Below are 22,563 nucleotides of genomic sequence, written 5' to 3' on the forward strand. Positions count from 1 at the left end.
ATGATTAACCTATGGCTGTTAGGCCCATTTAATTAAAAAAAAATTAGATGTGTTTTTTTTTTCTATAATTTTTCTATTTGGTTCTCTTTTTAATGTTTTCATTTCTTAAAAACCCTATCTCTTCATCCATTGTATTGCTCTTTTCTGGTAATTTTTAAAATATATGTGTAATGGCTGTTTAGAAATCTTGGTCTACTTACTCCAATAGTTAGATCATCTGTTGGTCTGATTCTGTAGGTTATGTTTGTCTCTTAAATAGAGTCACATTTTCCTCTTTCTTTGCTTGTCTCATAATTTCTTATCATTTTCTGGGTATTGTGCGTAAAAGAACAGTGGAGACTGAGGCACATATTTGTTTGTTTTATTGTCCAGAGAGTGTAAGTTCCTCCTTCTGTCTTTTGATTAGGGTGTGGGACTAATAATCCACCTCTCTCCTACAGGGGCAGTGAACTGGTGCAGCAGCACAGCGTTAATTATATTGAATTTACCTGTGATTAACCACACTCCCAGCTTCCTTCACAGACTTTTTGACCTTGTCGGTATTTGAGCTGGGAGGAGGGTAGGCTGTAGTTTCATCTTTGAATAAAAATCTGGAGGATCCCTAGAACTTGAGCATCATGAGAATGTGAGAGACTGTGTAATTATGACTTTTTTTTTTCCTCCAGCCTCCTCCTCATTATAATCTAGGGGTTACGTCAGGGAGAGCACTGTCAGGCTGAGCAATTAGTTTTTCACCTAGGGCTCTATCAAACTCTAGTCTTCTGCGCTAGGCTTTTCTGTGGAATAACATTTGTCTGATTTCTCTTTCACTCAGAACCTCCTAAGGCATAACAAGCTGGCCCCGCCATCCACCTACACCCAGACCACGTGCTCACGCTCAGGTGCGGGAACGTACATACTCTGTTTTCATCTGAGAAGGAATCATTCGCTTATCTCTGAAATTCAGTTCATCAAGGCGTCCTTGCTTCTGCCACTCCTTGCACCTTTCAGAGCAAAGTATGATTTTTATCTTGTCTAACTAGTTTTTTATGATCGCCATAGGCATAAAGGTCTCTTGTGTCTGTGTAAGGTTCCCTGGAAACAGAACTCTGTTATAGTTTATTGATAAGTAATGGATGAATACCTATAGCTCACTTATCTGTCGCTGAGCTTAAAGCTGTTTAGTACTGAGATAATTTCTTAAAATTTGGCACTTAGAGTGAAGGGTTCGAGGCCAATGGCTTTGCTTGTTTCAGACTATCTCCTTTTGGTATGATTTTTCCTATTGCTCATTCCCACTAGTAACTGGTGATCTGAAGGGAAGCTCACCCTCCCCTGTGTGGCTTCTCAGTGCTCTCTGGGTAAATCCTTTAAACTCACATATTTTCTGTTTGACTATTGTCCTCCCCAGAATGCACTCTTCCTCTTTTTCTACCGTAGTGAACTCCTTCAAATCCACTTCATGTGTCATCTCCTTTGAGAATCCTTTCCAACATTTTTCATGCTTTTTCTGAAACTGTTTCTGCAAAGGATCAGAAACTATTTTAGGTTTGGTGGGGCAATCTCTGTCATTACCACTCAACACAGTTAGTGTTGCAAGAAAGCTGCAGGTTACAGGCCTTCTCGGTTCTTATTGTTTTCTTGCAGGTTCTAGGGCCACTCCTCTCAGATAAGATGTAAGTGAATGAGCATGGCTCTGCTCCCATAACATTTACCAAAACAGCCAGACTGTAGTTTGCTGACACGTCTCCTAAAGAATGAGTAGACCTCCCTGTTGTGCTTGTTGAATTGTAAGGTGGCCGATTACTCGTTTGGGCTGCTCTGAACACAGTTACTGTGGGATGTGCTGTGTCCCTAGCATCATGTTGGACATAAAATAATTCTTTGCAATGTAAGTGAAAGAAATGAAGAAAAGGAGGAAAAACCTGAGGTAACTGTGGAAATGGAGAGACAGAAGCAAGTGAGAAAATAACTGTATTTTATAAACAATGCTAGTCATTGTAACAGATTGTAACAGGTTGTAACCCTCAAACTCAATACTCAGTTCCTTGGGGTTCCCGTCCTGGCTCAGTGGAAATGAATCTGAGTAGCATCCATGAGGACACAGGTTCTATCCCTGGCCTCGCTCAGTGGGTTAAAGATCTGGCATTGCTGTGAGCTGTGGTGTAGGTCACAGATGTGACTCAGATCTGGTGTGGCTGTGGTGTAGGCTGGCAGCTGCAGCTCCAATTTGACCCCTAACCTGGGAACCTCCATATGCCACAGGTGCAGCCCTAAAAAAGACAAAGAAAAAAAAATTCTCAGTTTCATAACACAACAAAGATTTCTTTCTTGCTTACACACTTCATTGTGGACTGTCAGGGTCAGGTGGAGTAGGCTGTGTTCTCCATTCACAGACCTGATTCCTTCCATCTAAAGGCTCCACTGCCAGGAGTTCCCGTTGTGGCTCAGCGGGTTACGAACCTGACTAGTATCCATGAGGATGTGGGTTTGATCCCTGGCCTCGCCCATTGGGTTAAGGATCTGGTGTTGCTGGATCCCTGGCCTTGCTCAGTTGTATAGCTCTCAGATGCAGCTCCAATCCCAAGTTGCTGTGGCTCTGGTTTAGACCAGCAGCTGCAATTCCAATCCGACCCTTAGCCTGGGAACTTCTGTATGCCACATGTGTGGCTCTAAAAAGCAATAAACAAACAAACAAATAAATAAATTAAATGGCTCTGCTGCACATTCTAGGTCCTCAGCTAGGAAAAGACAGCAAGTGTCACGAAGGTGCTAATGGCTCAGGACTAGAAATGGCACCCATCATGTTTGCCCATGTTATTTTTGTCAAGATCTCAGTCATAGGTGCCACCCTATGGTGAAAAAAAGGAGGCTGAAAAATGGATTCTAATTCTGTGCCTGGGAAGAAGAGGGGGTTATGGCTGTTGGTAAGCACTAGCAATCTAGTTTGGGTTATATTAAAACAAGGCGATGAGAGGATAAAGCAGCTTAGATGAGAAAGCAGTCAAGAAGCTGCTTCCCAGAGGGAGGAAGCAGCATTTCCAACCGTGGCATACAGGTTAATTTTCTCAGTAGAAACTTTCAGCCTTTGTAAGTGCTGTTATTTACAAATTCATAAACTATCTTAGATAAATACAATTGGGTGCCAGTGTGGGAAAAAAACACCCCACAAAACTGACTGGCTGTGCTCCAAGATACACTAAAACAATGTGGCAGATGTGTGGGAAGAGACCTGCCCTCAGTCTGGGTGAGGTTACAGGCATTAAATTTAGTTATTTTAAAGCCCAAGGTATAATTATCAATCTCTGAAAACAATTTTATCCTAATTTCATCTTAATTACATTGAGCCTCTTTCTCACTAGCTGCAATTATGTCCTTTATAATAATCCCTTTGGACATTTCTCAGCGTTATTGAGCATGTTTTCTTATCAGAGGTGGTGGGAGATAGTGATAGGAATGGGAAGGTAGAGATCTTGTGTGTAAGAAAGCAGTGTATAAAGCATGAAGGGAAGATACTGATCATGCAATAGTGTGTGGGTGTTATAAGATTATAAATATCGTTAGTTTATTTGTTGCCGTTGAATTGCTTATGGAGTTGAAATGCCAGTAATTATACCTGCCTAAGGGAAATTAATCCATGAGAAGTTTTTGTTTGTTTGTTTTCTTTTTTTTTTTTTAATGAAGGCATTTCAGGGAAGCTGTTTTGCTGATGATGCCAAAAAGGATTGTGGGTGTCTTCCAAAATTCTTCCTTTAAAGACTGCCTATCTACGAAACAGCAACAGGCTCACAGACATAGAGAACAGACTTGTGGTTGCCAAGGGGGAGAGGGGAGAGAAAGGGATGGACAGGGAGTTTGGGGTTGGTAGATGCAAACTATTACATTTAGAATGGATAAGCAGTGAGGTCCTACCATAAGCATAGAGAACTATAGCCCTTCTCTTGGGATACGACATGATGTATGAAGATGGTATGAGAAGAAGGATGTATGGGCCGCTGGGCCGTACAGCAGAAATTGGTACAGCATTGTAAATCGATTATACTTTAATTAAACAAATTCATTTCAAAGTGGGCTTTCCAGGAGAAAGATAATTTGGAGATGCTGCAATTTAGCATAGTTCCTGGGCCTGAATTCCTGTTGTCATGTAGTGGTTTGTGGACAAATGAAAAATATCTGGAATTAGATTCCGGCTCTGGAGCTGAGGCAGCTTGAAGAAAGCCACAAGGGGGTTGGAAGGAAACTGCTGCCCTTTTATAAAAGGATGAGGCATCTCCACTGAAGCCTCCATTCTTTAAATAGGCCTTCCAGTCCGTCCATGGCAGCTCTGGAAGTATCTAGCACTGATTTCCCTCGCTGTCTCCGGCAAGGTCGCCAGCATTTCACAACTGCTGTCATCACTGTGGCTCCCTTGGCAGGATGCATGATCCTTCTCCCTATCATAGAGTATGGATATATTTAGCTCAGTAACCATGCTTAGAAGTTGGGCAGAATGGATTGTCATGTCTAGTGGTTTCTGCCCTGTCTTTTCTCTTGGGATGTGCATTATCCTGGTTGACACCGAAGAGTGAATAGAATGCAGGTACACTGGGGGAGAGTGAAGACTCTGCATTTGTTTTCATGATTGTTAAATTCTCATTTTATCTATTCAAGGAGTCGGCATGTACATTGAAAAATACAAAATTTACTGTTACCAAAAATTTAAATGACATATTTCTGTGTACTATCAACTAATGATAGTGCTCACCAAAGAAAGGAAACATCACCATTAAATAGCAAGTGGAGATTTGTGTTCGGTTTAGGAAGTAGAAACCTATGAGAAGCGTTCTAACGGAAGTTTGAGCAATATTACACTTGGATGTAATACTGGAAATACAGTAAGCTCTCAGTGTGTGATAGTCATGAACAGCAATTTTAGTTGACACTGATTGAGTGCTGGGAGTTCCCGTCATGGCGCGGTGGTTAAGAAATCCGACTAGGAACCATGAGGCTGTGGGTTTGATCCCTGGCCTTGCTCAGTGTGTTAAGGATCTGGCGTTGCCCTGAGCTGTGGTGTAGGTCGCAGATGCGGCTCGGATCCCACGTTGCTGTGGCTCTGGCATAGGCCGGTGGCTACAGCTCCGATTCGACCCCTAGCCTGGGAACCTCCATATGCCACGGGGGCGGCCCCAGAAAAGGTGAAAAGACAAAAAAAAAAAAAACCAAAAAAAAAAAAAAAAACAAACAAATGAAAAAACACTGAGTGCTCACCATGTGCCAACTGTTGTAATAACTCTATAATGCAGGCAGTACGATACCCATTTTATAGATGAGGAAACTGAGACACAGAGAATTTTTAGATCTTATCTAGATTCACAAAGGAAGCCCAGAGTCAGAATATGGTCCCAGCCAGCTTGACCCTAGAGCCCCCCCTGTAAAGTTTCCTACATTCTGTTTGACTACCAACTTGGCATATGGGTCAACCTTCCTGTGCCCCTTTTCTTTGTTCTGGGCTTTCTTGGTGTAATTATAAGAGAAAGAGAGCACCTTCCTTTCTTGGGTGATGCCCACAGCCTTTTCAGTCCTGTTAAGACAGCAGGCATGGCTATGGGTAGAATAGGTGATCTGAGGCTCTGCTGTCTGCACCCCATGCTGAGTCAGGGTATCTGGAGCCATAAGGAGGCGGCCGACTAGTAGAGGGAAGGGGAAATGAAGGGCCTTCTCTCCTCTCCAAATACCCCAAAGGGCTCCAGTGCACATTAGTTGGAATGGCTGTCTTGGAGCAGGTTGAAGAACCTTTTTTACTAAGAATAATTAAACCACAAATAACCTCCCCCACATCCCCAGTCACACACATTCATGCACACACATACACAGAGCACGCATTTGAATTTTTATATTTCAAGCATTAATCCATTGAGATCTGCTGGCATTGTGACTGCCCTGAGCAGATGAAAATCATTACAGCTTAAATGTTTCTGCTCTTTCTGCACCAAGAAGAAGAGAAGTAATAGTCTAAGATGTGTAGCAGAATATTTTTCAGCTTTGGCGTCAGCCACCTTATAGAAAAAACTTAGACGTATACTTGTGCAAGCATAAACTATAGAATTTTGGTTATTCAAGTGAAAAGGACTGATTTTTTGAGAAGGGTGCCAGAGGGTTCCTACTGATGGAGGGAGAGATCTCTGCCCGTAGTAAAGATTGGAAAGCCATATGCTTATTCCAGTGTTCTTGCCACAGCTAATCAGATTTTCTTTAAATATTTTAAAGAACCTGATTAATATTCTTTCCAAGTGATCGTGATTCGTAACAGATGGTTGCCCTTTGAAGACAAATTTCATTTTTTAATAGTAGGAAATGATCAGGAGCTGAGTCTGTGGAAAAATGACTGATTTTAAAAAAAAGGTGATAAGACTTTTGGTGAAAGACAGGATGTGGCTATAATAATAAGATTAAATTTAATTGTGTAAATTCATTGCTGCAAAGGCAATTTCCAAGAAGTGTATACCACATCAAAAAAAAAAAAAAAATCGCAGAGATGTGTGGCATTGTTGATTTTGTGGTCTCTTGATCTAACAGGTAATTTTTTGTATGTTTATATTACCTTATGTGCGTTTATAAGACTCAGTTTCAGATTTTTTTTTTTGGTCATTTTGTGTTTTTGCCTTTTTTCGGGCCGCTCCCATGGCATATATGGAGGTTCCCAGGCTAGGGGTCGAACTGTAGCTGTAGCCGCCGGCCTACACCACAGCCACAGCAACACAGGATCCGAGCTGCGTCTGCGACCCACACCACAGCTCAGGGCAACGCCGGATCCTTAACCCGCTGAGCCAGGTCAGGGATCAAACCTGCAACCTCATATTCATTTCTGCTGTCGTATTTGTTTCCGCTGTGCCCCAACGGGAACTCCTCAGTTTCAGATTTTATAGCCACATGATATATATATATACTTAAGCAATAGTTCTTAGTTTATATTCAGATTTCATCATGGGAAAAATTATGTTCTAACGTTGTCTGATAAGAAGAAGTCAAATTATGTTAGCATTTCTGGCTTAGAGGTAATTTTATAATAAAACCATGTCTTTTTTTGATGTACCTTACTATAATCCTTTAAGGAGTACCCAGAGTTACTCTGGGCAGAAAATAATTTCTGGAGATCTCTTGGTAGCTTGATATATAAATAGCAAGTCCTTTCTTCTATGGCACAGGGGAAAAAATGAACATACTTTAGTGTCATTTTTAATTAGTTTCCACGTATATGATAGCATATGATATTTGTCTTTCTCTGACTTACTTCACTTAATATGATAATCTCTAGGTTCATCTATGTTGCTGCAAATGGCATTATTCCATTCTTTTTAAGGTGAGTAATATGCCATTGTGTATATAGCTCTACCGTTGATTTCAGAGTTCACAGATTTCAAAATCAAACTTAGAGTGACCAAAGGGGAAGCCATGCAGGGAGGGTTAACTTGGGAGGATGGGATCAACACATATGCACTAGTGTATGTACTAGGTAACTAACAGGGACCTACTTGGAGGGCCTGCATAGCGCAGGACGTCTACTCAATGTTCTGTAATAACCTATTTGGGAAAAAAGAATAGACATATGAATACGTATAACTAATTCACTTTGCCATAAACCCGAAGCTGTAACAACATTGTAAATCAGCTATACTGCAATAAAACTTTAAGCATTTTCAGAAAGGAGCATACTTTAAACTTTTCTAATAAAACTTCATTTTTGTCATTACTACTTGATTTAAAATTTCCAAGAAATATCCTATAGTTTTGAATTTTAATCCTACTTAAAAGTGGGAAATGGCGATTGTTCCCAGTTGACATGGGAGAGAGGAAAGCCGTGTGCTAGGAGTTGACAGAGTAGGGCAAAGTTTATGTTAAAGTATACTCAGTAGGCAAAGCAGAGTTTCTGCATGTTTGTTACTGTTCGATATGTGATGTTGAACAAGTTACTCTGTCTCTCTGGGCCTTAGTAGTTACATCATTAAAATGAATACAGTGAACTACAAGATGTCAAATAGTTGGAGTTCCCGTCGTGGCGCAGTGGTTAATGAATCCGACTAGGAACCATGAGGTTGCAGGTTCGATCCCTGCCCTTGCTCAGTGGGTTAAGGATCCGGCATTTCTGTGAGCTGTGGCGTAGGTTGCAGATTCGGCTCAGATCCCGCGTTACTGTGGCTCTGGTGTAGGCCGGCAGCTGTGGCTCTGATTAGACCCCTAGCTGGGAACCTCCATATGCTGTGGGAGCAGCCCAAGAAATGGCAAAAAGACAAAAAAAAAAAAAAAAAGTCAAATAGTTCTATTCCGTTCCAACTTTCGTAACTTAGTGTTCTCTCAAGTCACAAACTGGGTGTTTTGCGGTTTTGATAACACAGGTAGCTGAGGATTCTGGATTCTTTGGCATCAGGCATTAAAGAAAAGAGCCAGCCCAGCAAATCTGTTTTGTCTTCCCTCACAGTTTGAACTGAGAGAGGGAATGACCTACCCAAGCTATCACACTGTTATTATTCTCGTGGTAAGGAAACTTAACAACTAGCTTGTCTGTTTCCTGGTTGGCATACCCAGGAATTATCATCATTACATGCTCCATGTATTGCTTAGTTGATGGACTGTAGTTTTTTGGAGTGGGGCATTTTGCATCCCTTTCTTTTGATGGTTTTAAGCCATAGAACCTGTAGGAAAAATCAACTCTCTTTTGTATGTATACATAATTGGCTTTGACTCCTCTTAAGATCAGTCTGATTATAATCATTCTACATTGGACTAGAGCAATTCAGAACAAAGATTAGTTCATCATATTCACGGTCATGAAATTGTTAACCATTTACATTGTTTGTTAGGTTACAAAAATATTGGATATAAAACCCATTTAAAATCCCTAAGTTCCAACTCCTCATCCAGGGCTCTTTGCACTGTATCACGAAGTTACAAAAGTCAAGTAAAATGTTTTGCTGAGAGTAAGTCAGTTTATCTTCTCAGGTTACCAGAAAAACCTTTGCACATTCAGACACGGTGACATAAATCTTAACTGTTCCTACTCCTGGTTTTAAATGATTTCACAGGAACCAAACACTGACATGTCTGAATTACATATCAATGCTCAGCTTCCAGAACATGACTTGAATGATTAAATGATAAATATGGCTTTGCACATATGGTTTTGTTTATTTGTTTTTTTTTTTTTTTAATGGCCAAACCCTGGGCATATGGAAGCTCATGGGCCAGGGACTGAATCTTAGCCACAACACTGGATCCTTTTAGTCACTGTACAGGGACCAGAGATGAACCAGCAGCTCCACAGCAGCCTAAGCCATTGCAGTCAGATCCTTAATCCACTGTACCACAGCAGCAACTCCGCAACATGGTTTTTATTGAACATTAAAAAAATTTCCCACTTTTAGGGGGTAGGCAATATTGCCTAACAGTAATTAAAATAATGATAATTATTAACAGTATTACAGGAGTAATAATTGGCAATGAACACCACAGTTCAAATTTAGAAATACTGATGCGTGTGGAGGGGTGTTTAACTGGAATTGACCTTGGCATAGAAAGTTCATGGGAAAAGGCTCTTCAGTAAGATAATCTGTACTTTGAAACTGCAAATTCTACATCAAGAATTGATGGTCCTAGCAGGCACTCAAGGAAAGCTTATGAAGCTGAATTAAAACTGTTCATGGTCAGCCAGCCCTGGGGGAGATGGGAATACTCTCTGGCATCCTTAAAAGAAAGTGTCAAAACCCCTCCAATTTAAGTGGTTTTTAAAGGTTGTTTTTTGTTTGTTTGTTTGTTTGTTTGTTTAAGCTTTAGAGGTATAGGGTTAAGGAAGTTCTTTTAATGTTTTAGAATTATGAACTGCACTCCTAGGACTAAATGTATATTTAGTCTTTTTGCTTACAATAGGGATATTCGGTCCTTCTATCATCTTTCCATCTTCCAAAGATGGCCGTGAGCAGATTTGAGGCAAGGACAAGGAAGAAAGACAGAAAAGGAAAAAGGAGCCGGGGTGGGAGCAAGAAGAGAGGAGGAGAAATAAGGAATGTTAAGCAAGAACTTAGCCAATTTTTTTTTTGGGGGGGTCTTTTTAGGGCCACACCTGCAGCATATGAAAGCTCCCAGGCTAGGGGTTGGATCTGAGCCTCGCCTGTGACCTACACCACAGCTGGCAGCAACACCAGATCCTTAGTCCACTGAGAGAAGCCAGGGATCGAACCTGAGTCCTCATGGATACTAGTCTGGTTTGTTACTGCTGAGTCACAGCGGCATTCCTCCAATTTTTATAAATGACTTTTGTGTTGAGTAAGTTTCTTTCTATTTTTCTGTGAGATGTTATTATTAAAAAAGATATCATGGAGAGTTCTGACTACTCTTTTTAGTATAAATCAGCAGATAAAGCTCTTTTTTTATTTTTCATTGATTTTCCTTCCCAGGAAAGGAAATCCTCATCTAGTCGTCATGAATCTTTCATTAGTTTTCCTCTGTGTCTAAGCTGGGGTCCTCCTGGGCTTCCAGTAGAGAGCTCTAAGGCAAGCTGGCTTGTGCATCTTTCAAGTCAAAGTCCATGGGTTCCAGTGGTTGAGAATTCCACTTTCTCCCACATGACTGCACCTGTAACTTCCTAAAGCTGTGCATTTAGATGAAAATGATAGATGACCCACCCAGATGGGAATAGATCATTCTTTCATGAGGTGTAGAGCTCTGACTTTGAGTTGAATTATAGACAGTTTTTGTGAGGAGAGTTTATTAGTCATCTTCTGCTAGGTAGTGCTGCAGTAGCAAACAACCCTCAAATTTTAGTGCCTTAAAGGAATAGAAGCTAATATTTTGCTCACACTATGTGTTAACTGTAGGTCAATCCTGGCTCTGTCCCTCATCCTCTTCACCTTGAAATCCACATTGCTAGAGCCCCATTTGAGGCCATGATGGGCCTGGTGTTAGAGGGAAAGGAGAGAGAGCTCTCAAAGCTTCTACACGTGTCTCTTCCACTGCTGCGTCCTTTGCCAAAGGAAATCACATGGCCAAGGCTTAAACGAATGTAAAACCCTCCCACATGGAGACACACAGAATATTTTGCAAAATAATAAAATATACTGGAGAGAATATGAGACACAATTGTTTAGTCTTGTTCTCCATATGATCCAGCAATCCTACTCCTGGGCATATATCCAGAGAAAACTCTAAATAGAAAAGACACGTGCACCCCAGTGTTCACTGCAACACTATTCACAATCGCTAAGACGTGGAAGCAACTGAAATGTCCATTGACAGAGGAATGGATAAAGAAAATGTGGTACATATATACAATGGAATATTACTTAGTCATAAAAAATGAAATAATGCCATTTGCAGCAACATGGATGGACCATTTTATCATACTAAGTGCAGTATGTCAGACAATGAGAGACAAATATATAATATCACGTATGTGTGTGATCTAAAAAAAGGATACAAATGAACTTATTTACAAAATAGAAATAGATTCAAAGACATAGAAAACAAACTTACGGTTACCAGAAGGGAAAGAGAAGCCGGGGGAAGGTCCTACTATATAGCATACAGAACTATATTCAATGTCTTGTAATAAACTATAAAAGAATCTGGGAGTTCCCGCTGTGGTGCAGTGGAAGTGAATCTGACTAGGAACCATGAAGTTCAATCCCTGGCCTTGCTCAGTGGGTTAAGGTCTGGCATTGCCATGAGCTGTGGTGTAGGTCACAGACGCGGCTCGGATCCTGCATTGTTGTGGCTGTGGTGTAGGCCAGAAGCTGTTGCTCTGATTAGACCTGTAGCCTGGGAAACTCCATATGCCACAGGTGTTGCCCTAAAATGCAAAAAAAAAAAAAAGAATCTGAAAATGAATGTATATATACATATACAGACAGGTGTACACACACACACACACACAGACACACACACACACACACACGACTGAATCACTTCGTTGTACACCGGAAACTAACACAATGTAAATAAACTGTACTTCAATAAACTATGTATATTTATTGAAGTACCTGCCTAATCCTTGCCTTGCCAGCCTTTCTCATAACTCTATTCTTGTGACAGCTCTCTTCTCTGTTCATTGTTCTATTCTTGTGACAGCAACATAGAAAAGCTGGGGTGCAGGATTTGTGGGGAAAATATTTTGATGGCTCTCATGCTACCAAATATATTTCAATAAAGGAGTGTCATCAAGAGGCCTTCAAACAATACTCAAAGGGCCATCTTCCCCAGGAAGCCTTTCTGGATTCGTTTAATAGTCTCCTACTTACCAGTTCCTCGTATGATAGTCCCCCTCTGTGGCCTGTACTGCATCATTGAGCGCTTCTCATTGGGGTGGTGTGAAATAATGATAGGCACATGTTTCATTGCTCATTTCTCTTATTGGATGAGACATTATCTAAGAGAAGAGGCTGCAAGATGGCACAGTAGAGTCACTGCCTACCTGCGAAGGTCCTTGAAATCATACCATACACTGACGTGGTTATTCTGTTAACCTCTCAGAATGAGAAAATAATTTGGTTTCAAGACCCTTTATCACTTAACTTTTTCTTTCTCAAGATACAGAGTAAACCATAGGTAACATTCATTCGTTCATGTGTTCATTCATTCATTCATCACATTGAATGCTCATTAGAGTCCGTGCCCTAAACCAGGTCCCGAGTTGTGGCACTAGGTGCTTACAGTTCTTGCCCTCATGGATCTTACCTTTTCGTGGGAGTCACCCAAACAAACCAAATAATCGCATATAGTTACAAACCATGGTAATCCCCAAGAGAAAAACCTGCAGGGTACTCTAACCACATTTAGGGGAACTTACTTTATGTTTGTGAAGGCCTCTCTGAGGCAGTGCCAGTTGAGGCGAGATCCATAGGAAGAGTGGCAGTTACCTATACAGAGAATGAAGGCAAAACAAATGAAAGAAGCTGTAAAGGCATGTGCAAAGGTCCTGAGGTGGGAGGAAGAGAAAGGCTAGTTGGGAAGTACGAGAAGCAAAGCATCACACAGTATGCGCATCAGCTAGGGTCAGTTAACTCAGGACCTTGTATGCCATGTTAAGAGTTTAGATCTTTATCTACTGAAAGATCTTCAGGAGGGAGTGGCAGGAAAAAATTAGAATTTTTAGATGTCACTCTGGTTGCCATGTGAAATGGATTAGAGAGTGGCAAATGGATGGCAGGATACCAACATAAAGTCTTTTGCGGTAGTAGGGATGAGAATTTCCACTCAGTGTAAAGGTGACATCTAAAATTTGGATGGCTAACTGCGGATATTCCAGATCTCTTAGTTCTAGCATTTAAATTTAAAACCAAAAACCAAAAAAACCTAGCTGAGGGGAAAAAATCCCATGGTTCATGATTGAGAACATTATTCAAAATATAACTCAAGGCAAATAGTGTCAACCGTACCCAGAATATAGATCTGTGAGCCTCGAATAAATAATATCAGTGATGGGCTTCAGAAAACCCATGAAGTTCCTGAAATTTAGTGGAAACTGTGTTCTTATTATGCTTCTGTGTTATTCTAGGGAGAGGATCCATAAATTTGATCAGATTCATGATTCCCCAAGCAGTTAAAAAGCACTGGTTTACATCATCACTTGACCAACCCGTAGTTACGCCATCAGCAGAATGCAGTCGTGGGTCACATGCCTTGAAGTAATGAAAAAAGCTTAGCTGACCCCCAAAGATTTGAGCTCCTCTTTCCTAGTGCAGAGTGGTAGCTGGGACATGGCTGCCCAGCTACAGACTATTTCCTGGTCCCCAGGCATCTTCGGAAGGGGGGACCAGGGTATGTGACTGCTTCCCACCAATAGAATGTTTGTAGACATTTTGATTGGCATTTGTGTGTAAAGCTGTGTATGTATCTGATGTGCTCTTTCCATGGTCTTCTCACCTTCTCTGCTGACCTTGAAGGCCCCGTTTTGAAACTGGCAGTGTCACGGAATGAAGGAATCTTTGATTCCTGAGTCATGGAGGCAGCCAGGAGTGCTGTCCAACTATGAACACCTGCACTGGATTTTGGTGATTAAGAAATAAATTTTTATTATCTTCCACAGTTGAGATTTAGGGTTATTTGTTACAGCAGTTAATCCACCCTGGCATGCGAAAACCTACATTTCATGTAGGAAGATACGCAAAATGGGTGTGTTCGCTTTTGGATGTCTTCCTAGAACCAAGAAATAATGCTGCCTTGCAGGTCATGGTTTCATGGTGTTGTTTTGCAATGCCTAAGTTACTCTGAGCTAAAATTTCTTCCAAATCCAGTCCTTGGTTGCATGAGAGGATGATTCCTATAGATAGCCAATGTAAATGGCTTTTAACTACATGAGAAACATTTTAGTAAGGTAAAAGACATGTTTTAAGTAGGTAGAGATATTCATTCATTTAACAGATTTTTTTAATTTATTGAGTTTCTTTAATGTGTTTTAAAATGTACCCAGGATTTTATTTGAGTCAGATATGGTAAGATAAAAGACACAGAGACAACTGTTTTTGGGGGGGGGAAAGTGGTTTTTGCCTACAGTTCCCAAGAAGAAGGGGCACACCAAGCCATGCAGGACCATATAGAGAAGCACCAGAGTTGGTCAGGAGGCAGAAGGAGCGAGGGGAAAGCATAGTAACAATTTCTATCTTGTTTTCATGAGAAAGAATGGGCAAGCAGGGTAAGCAGCAGAGCAGACTTAGGGTGGATGGTTTGAATAATTTTGGCAGGTTCTGGGCTCGGGCGGTGGTCTCTAGTGGTCCAGTACCTGTTTCCGTGGTGACTGAGGTGAGTGAGGAGGATGGTGTCCCAGACTGCAGGTGTCTGATAAAAGGAGGCGGATGGAGGATGGGTTCAGGAGGGTTGGTTTGCGTGTGTAAGGTATGCTTACACGCGGATTGTTTATCATCTCTAGGAATTAGCTCGTCCTGGGACAGGCAGTTCCTCCTCTGTTCACAAGGCCCCCGAATGTCAAATTATCATGAAACAGAGAAAATTTAAGACATGACAATACATAATGTACCAGACATATTTTTAACAATAAGTCTATGTTAGTCCAATTAACCAAATGATGGTAGGGACCAGCATTCAGTAGACATGGTGAGTGTCTTATTACTCCACACCATGGAGGTCATTTTGCCCAATGCACATTACTGCCCCAGTTATTCACCTGAGTATATATGTCCAGTTGTTCAAGATTAAAATAGAGTCACAGGTATTTCACATTACTAAAAGAAGGGTTCTCACAGAATTGCCTGAGTATTTCAGGGTTCAAATTAGTTTCGTTATTGAAACATGAACTCAAAAAACATGCAGAGTCTGCATCGGTTCTGAAAGAGAAATGCAATCCCTCTTAGCAAACGCCTCCAGCTCCTCTCTTCCCTACCCCTGCAAAGGCAATGTTCTAGAATATAGTCCAGTGCCTAAAACTTCTCAGGGACTCCCCATTGCTAATGACCAACATTTTCAAACTTGAGTCATTTATAGACTGCCCTCCCAATTTTGGCCTTATCGGTATAAAACCTTCTTTTGTATTTTCTTAATTTTTACTATAGGTCACCTCACCATGGTAGTATCTCTGCACACTTCATCTTTTTTTTTTTTTTTGTCTTTTTGCCTTTTCTAGGGCCGCTCCCGCAGCATATGGAGGTTCCCAGGCTAGGGGCCTAATTGGAGCTATAGCCGCCAGCCTATGCCAGAGCCACAGCAACACGGGATCCAAGCCGCGTCTGCGACCTACACCATAGCTCATGGCAACGCTGGATCCTTAACCCACTGAGCAAGGCCAGAGATTGAACCCGCAACCTCATGGTTCCTAGTCGGATTCGTTAACCACTGAGCCACGATGGGAACTCCTCTGCACACTTCATCTTAAGCAGGTTTTGTATCTATATAATTTTGAATTTAATGTGCTAATTACATATTTTTCTCTTTTTAATTTTTTTTATTAACGTATAGTTGATTTACAGTGTTGTGCCAATTTCTGCTGTATAGCAAAGTGACCCAGTCATAGATACAGACACATTCCCTTCCTTGTACTATCTTCCGTCGTGGCCTGTCCCAAGAGGCTGGATATAATTCCCTGGCCTGTACAGTAGGACCTCCTTGCTTATTCATTTTAAATGTAATAGCCTGCATCTACTAACCCCAAACTCCCAGTGTATTTTTCTGATTGCTTTAAAAATCATTACAATAGTGTTTGTATCCCACACAGAACAACACATTGATAACTGCCAGTGATGCCCAGGCCCCCCGGGGGAAGTCCCAGCTGGCAAGTTCCCCGAGGGTACTTTTCAAGGTTCCTCGTCCTGGAGGTCCTGACTCCCTCTTGTCTACCCTCCTCGTTTTTCGTCTGGGCATTAGTCATGATGACTGATCTTAACTCCCTGACTGGGCTCGGCTTTGTCTTGCTTCCACGCCTGCCTGAACAGGTTCTGTGCCTGCCACACTGTCCTCCCCCACCCAGATCGGCCCTTCAGCTGCCTCTGAAAATCCCCTGTAGCTCTGTTCAAAGGCTCCTCTCCAGGCTCTCCCTCCTCCCCCAACTCCTAACCTGTGCTGCTGCCAGTTCCCATTTTACTTCTGCCGGGTTTTGCCTTCCAGCTTGGTCCCCATTAGGATGGTGTGTGGGTGTTATTTTCCACTGGTTTTAATTCTGTCTTTACACTTGAATGCTGCCTGTGGGGGCTCCTTGATTGCAAACTCTGAACACTGTGGGCCAGTACTATCCCATTTCACTCTACTTTTCATCCTAAGTTCCTAGAACCCAAATTGGAGTACACCATTGCAAATGTCCCCCCTTACCCAAGGGGAAAAAAAAGCTTTTCCATGGCTGTTCCATCTGTCTGGAATGCTCTTCCTCTCCTTCATCTTCTGGTATGTTCCTAGTTAGCTCAAAAGACTCGGTTCCAGGACTTCCCTGGTGGCTCAGCGGGTTAAGAATCTGATGTCGTTACTGCTTGACTCTGGTTACTGCTGTGGATCAGATTTGGTCCCTGGCCTGGGAACTTCTGCATGCCGTGGGCATGGCCAAAAAAAAAACAAAAAACAAAAAACAAAAACAAAAAACAAAAAAACAAAACCCCAAATAAAAAGCAAACAGCTCATTTCCAGTATCACCACTTTCTGGGTGCCCTCCTTGCCCTCCTATAGGCAAAGGTACATTTTTCCTGTTCTGTTGTCTCATAAAACTACTGTAATGGCTGTAATTATTGGTCTAGATTTCTGTCTCTCCTTCTTGTTTGAGGTCATAGAAGGAATATATTTAGTTATCTTTATCTCCCCAGCAGGTAACACAAGGCACAGTTACCTCGGTAGACTACAATGATGTTTACTGGATGCATGAATAAGTTAATAAGCTAGAAATATTAATTAATATGTGCTTTGTAATAGAGTTTCCCGACTTAGTTTCTGAATATTATACAAGAATGGAAAGTGTTCCTACAATGAAATCATGGGAGGAATAGTTGTCATTGAGCTCCCCCCAGTCCCTGCTCCCCCCCCCACTCCCATCCCCCACTTCTACCCCCCCAGTGTGGGCGCAGGAGACTCGCAGGATAGCGAGAGCTTTTACTTACAAGATGGAGCAGGAAGTGGCCTCTGACCCAGGGGTGAGATGTCACGTTCACGCCCAGTCTCCAGAGGTCCACTAACCTAAGTTCTGTGAACAATTCTAGGGCTAACTCCTAGGAAAAACACTGGATATTTACACAGCACATTTTTCCCTAGTTTAAGCTAAAGAAGAAAAAAAAAAAAATGAAAAGAGGGGGAAAAGCCAAAATTAAATAAGCCAGCTGGTTTAACTTCTCTTTTTACATATTTTCCATCGCAGTCCTCTCTTAGTCATAAAGTCCTTCTCAACCATTTCACGGCTTTTCCTTTGGCTGAAATTTTTCAGTTTTTTTTCTCCATTAAAAAAAAATGCAGAATGAAAGGTCGCGGAGATTGTGACTTTTTTCTCTTTCTCTCCTCTGTCCTTCCCCCTCCCAGTGACACACACACACACACACACACTCTCTCTCTCTCCAACTGTGTTTGGTTAAAATCCGTTTCTGATAACAGCTCCCCAGAAACAGGATCTCTGCTCTTTGGGAGAAACAAAGCCCATCTTTCTTGAGGTGCAGAAAGTAGTAGACGTTCCTCCCCAGGGTCCCCGCCTGCCGGTGTCACACACCCCATCCCGTCTACTCACAGGCAGGGCTTCCGAAGGAGCAAGAAGAACAGCTGCTGAGACACAATAGTTCCTTACAGAGCCGGTAAATAGACAAGGCCTCGTTTTCTTGACCTTCTCCGCCTCTGCTCGTTCTCAGAATGACTGTTTTGATTCTGGGCTGTGGGGGGAAGGGCACGAGGCCGAGGGAGGCTCCTTTTTCACTTTGACTTTCTCTGTCCTTCAAACTAAAACAGGAGATGGGCTCCTGGGGAAATTTCGCTTCGTAATTTTGTACCCAGTCTTAAGAAACAGGCAGAGAATGGCGTTGTGTGATGTGTGTGTGCCTGTGCCTGTGCGGGTGTGCCCGGAACTCCGTCTGAGGAGCACTTGCTCCATGCAAGAGGCCCCGCTTCCTTTCGGAGGCTGGGCAATGTCCTCGGTGGAGGAGAATCTTGCTGGTGTTGTTCCAGCAGGTCCCTGCACTTAGCCAAGCCAGCCAGCGAGGGGGGCTTTGAACAGCTGTAGCAGTTCAGCCTTTCCAAGTGGGTAAAAATAATGTTAGCGCCTTCAAAGAAGCAAGTCGGAATCCATATGCTCTCTCGGCGCTCAGACCAGGACCACCCAATCCTGCCTTTCAGCACAGGACAAAGGGGCGTCTCTACAGACTCTGCCCAGCAGGTTGGGAACGTTTTATCTGCTTGGAGCTGCAAAGTAACCCTGGCTTGGTGGCTGTGAACTGCTTTCTGGAAGCGCCCGTCACCCTAGTCCATTGGCACATAAGCTTCCAACAGAGCAGCCTGATGCAAGGGATCCTTTCTTTTGGGAAAAAGTCAGCGCGTGAGAAGTAAATCAAAGCTTCGAGCCTTGCCTGCTAGGCTGCCCCTGTGTGCAGAGCTCAAAGGCGATGCTGCTAGCCCTCACCCCGTCACTCACAAAAGACTCGCTAATCCTGATTCCCTTACACAAAACCAGAGTGTAACACCGGCCCGGGGACTGGAAATAAAATGAATGTGGCAGGAGCAGCTGGCACATTAATGCCCTCGAAAGCACTAGCTGGCACCTCACCCTGAAACCCAATCGTCCTGTCTCCGTGGGGACTGGGGAGGGATTCAGTTTTCCTACAACACAATGAAGTATGTTTTTAACAAATAAACACAATTTTGGCAGAGAGTAGGCATTGTTAGCCAGTAAATGCTTTATGCACTCACTGTAATTTTCTGTGCCCCTCCCATCCTTGGCCATCCACCCCCAGGAGTAAAAGCTAGAGAAAAGGGAACACTTTTTTCAGTGCATTAAACACATTAAATTGGAGACGAATGGCTCTGACCCCACTTTACAGTCAAATATTACTTCCCCTTCTAAGGAACTGCTGCCTAAACAATCCTCAGTGATTTTGTTTGCATTTCCTGAAGTCTTGAATCTTGCCTCCTAGCATGGTTTGTATTTGATCACCATTCTCTGAACTTTGTCTCTCTCACTTCCCCTTTTCTCAAAGTAAACCCAGCCCAAACACCTGGGAAATCTCCGTACCAAATCTGCAGGGCAGGTTAGATAAAGGGTTGCGTTTAGAGAGCCGTAGAGCTTGCTGCCGATGTCTGCTGATTCTCTGGGACCAAGGATGCACGAGGTTGGGGAACACAGCCAGCTTTTCCCAGTACCTCAGCCACATCCCATGCTGGGGATTCACAGCTGCTGTGTGGCAGCTTGGGGGAGATTTATTGGGAAAGAGTAAGTTTTAGTTAATTCCAACAGCTCCGTGAAATCACATGCGATGCTGGCCCAAGAGTCCAGACACTCTCTCTAAGGGAGAGAGAACTGTGAGGGAAAAGTGAGAGCAAGATGCCAAAAGCAGGAAAAAAAAGAATCATGGAAGAGAAAGAACATTCATTCGGGATTCAGACTGAAAACAGGGAAAAATCCCAGAGAAAGAAACCCTTCTCTTTTTTTATGACTGCGACTCCCAACTCCCTGTGGCGCAAAGCCTCTCCTAATTGAGGTCTGAATCGGAGAGCTTCCTGGGGCTGCTGAGTGTGATCACGCTTAATTTCAATCAAGTAGCAGAGTCCATTTCAATCCATATTTTCACACCAACAGGGTGAATCTGCATAGTATCTGAACTGAGGCTGGTTTTTGAATGACTAGCCTGGCTAATGTGCATGTTACTTTTTCAAAAGAGAATGTGTTTAATAGTTCAGAAACATCCTCTTGCTGATCCCAGAATCATCTCGAGAATCCTGAATAGGAGGGTCTGAAAGGATGGCTCCCTCCCAGGGTTCCCTCTCAGCCCTCAGCCCTAGCTGGGTCTAAGCCCTGCTGAAATCTGTCTTCTTTTCAATTTCCTGATACCTTGACTTCCGAGCTCACCTCGATTTTCTTTGTCTTCCTAGCACCTGACCAGTCATTCTCTGTGTTTCATTGGTTTGTTTCCTCTTCCAGATCTTTGAATTAGAGTAGTTTCCCACGGTTTGGTGTCTGGTTATATCATAGGATGCTTGTGCCCAATGAAGCCTGGACTTCCAGGGCCCCATGATGACAGAGAAGTTCCCGATTTCATGTCAAGACAGAACAACTTGTAGAGACAAAGAAGGCCACCTCCTGTCAGGCCTCCGTAGAAGCTTCCCAATGGACTTGTCAAATCTCATCACCTGGTTGTGGGTCTCTGGCACGTTTCCCACAGGGTGAGAGTGACTCTTACTGGCTTATACTAACGAGGATCCACTCTGTGAATCCAGAAACAGCTTGTGGCTGAGAGGAGGTAGGGTGACCATGGAACCAAGTAAGAGGTCAGGTAGGAAGGTCAAAATCCGAAACAGGGGTTGGGAACCAATCGTGTCTACTCTACTGCTCTTCTTCATCTTTCCTTGAAAAGTCATGGACTCCCAAGATTGGAATTCCCTCGATGGAAATTAATCTCATCACTGTCTTTGGCCAGCACTCCTCCTGATTTCTAGTTACACATTCAATGTTGTTACCTCTAATCCAACTATGTAGTTGAAATTCAGTTTCTCTTTCCTCTTCCCTGCTTCCCTCAAACTCGGTTCTCTTGACCTCCCAGTCTCTGTAGCGGCATCATTCTCCTTATCATGTAGGCTTCCTCTTCGCCAGCTCCCTTCCCCTTGTCTCTGTTAAATTATTCATCAAGTCCTGTTGATTTTTCTTTGGGGAGATTCCTCTCTTTCCTCTTTTGTTCCACTCACCAAAGCTAGCTGCTTGACAGGTCTCTCTTCTTTTAGTCTCTTCATCCTGTAAACTGACACCATGTATGTCTTCAAACTAACGCTTCAATCATATCGTCCCTTTACGAAAAAAAATCTGTATTCCTGTTCTCTAAGATTTAGCACCAACTCCTTAGCCTCAAGGTGGCCTTCCTCAATCTGATTCCAACCTACTGTTTCAGATATTTCTTCTGCTAATTATAAACCCTTCAGCAACCATAAAGTTCCTCTCATAGTCCCTCCAGACACATCTTCTACTTAGAAAGAGGCGCGGTAGATTGGATTCCGCAGCTTGCCGCTGGCTACCTGCAAGCCTTTGAGCACATTACTTCACTTTTTGGAGCCTCAGATTTTTAAACTATAAAATGAAGTTTAGGTGAGGCATGAATAAGAATATTCTTAGGCTGTTTATTACCTTGGCATATTTAATAGGAATGATTATCTCTGTACTCATCCAGTATTTTGGTCAATGCATTAATTATCTGTTTTGCTGCTGCATAACAAATTACCTCGAAAACTTAATGGCTGAAGATAATATTTATCTCATAGTTTCAGTAGGTCAAGAACCTGGATGTGGCTTAGCTGGTAATTTTGGCTCAAGAATTTGTTTTTTCATCTTTTGTCTTTTTGGGGTCACACCGGTGGCATATGGAGGTTCCCAGGCTAGGGGTTGAATCGGAGCTGAAGCCGCCGGCCTACGCCAGAGCCACAGCAACATGGGATCTGAGCCACGTCTGCAACCTACACCACAGCTCATGGCAACGCCAGATCCTTAACCCACTGAGTGAAGCCAGGGATCAAACCCACATCCTCATGGATGCTATCGGTTTCGTTAACCACTGAGCCACGACGGGAACTCTAGGCTCAAGAATTTTAAATGAGATTTCTCTCAAGTTGTTGGCTGGGACTTGGATCTTATCCAAAATCTCAGCTGAGATGGGGGATCTAATTCCAAGCTCACTCATGTGGTGTTGGCAGTTCTGGGTCCCTCTGCACAGGGCTAGATCATAACATAGCAGTGACTTTCTGCAGGATGACTGATCCAAGAGTGAGCATGAGTACACCCAAGACACAAGCCACATTTTTTATGACCTAATTTCAGAAATGACATTCTTTTTAAAAATTTTTTAAATTAAATTACAGTATCTTATTGTTGATTTTTAATTGAGATGAACGTCACAGAACCAAAAATTGAACCATTTTAAAGTGTACAATTCACTGGTGTTTTGTACATTCACA

General features: G+C 42.6%; 2 protein-coding genes across 3 annotated transcripts in view; one reads left to right on the top strand and one right to left on the bottom strand.

Moving 5' to 3' along the window:
• LOC102159120 (uncharacterized) overlaps positions 1–22,563 on the top strand; it is a 654,277-nt gene that overhangs the window by 49,927 nt on the left and 581,787 nt on the right. The gene's annotated exons all lie outside the window — the stretch shown is intronic.
• LOC106510426 (uncharacterized) lies at positions 346–19,778 on the bottom strand. The gene is made up of 6 exons (XM_085024910.1): positions 19,640–19,778; positions 18,149–18,255; positions 17,535–17,642; positions 14,726–14,906; positions 12,794–12,863; positions 346–4,412 (listed from the first exon to the last, which is right to left on the bottom strand). The coding sequence occupies exons 1-6, from the start codon at positions 19,776–19,778 to the stop codon at positions 4,271–4,273; spliced, it is 747 nt and encodes a 248-aa protein (XP_084881036.1). The 3' UTR covers positions 346–4,270.

Source organism: Sus scrofa, chromosome 5 (assembly GCF_054392235.1).
Source record: "Sus scrofa isolate SSC_HxYL_T2T_F1_AM1 chromosome 5, Sscrofa_HxYL_maternal_Yorkshire_Landrace_v2.0, whole genome shotgun sequence".
NCBI classification, from domain to species: domain Eukaryota; kingdom Metazoa; phylum Chordata; class Mammalia; order Artiodactyla; family Suidae; genus Sus; species Sus scrofa.

Coding starts and splice junctions, on each gene's coding strand:
- LOC106510426 (XM_085024910.1), bottom strand. CDS start 19,778: ATGTGGCTGAGGTACTGGGAAAAGCTGGCTGTGTTCCCCAACCTCGTG. Junction 18,256..19,639: donor TAACCTGCCCTGCAGATTTG/GTACGGAGATTT, acceptor TCTGAGAACGAG/CAGAGGCGGAGAAGGTCAAG. Junction 4,413..12,793: donor GAGGCCTTCACAAACATAAA/GTAAGTTCCCCT, acceptor ACTCTATGATAG/GGAGAAGGATCATGCATCCT.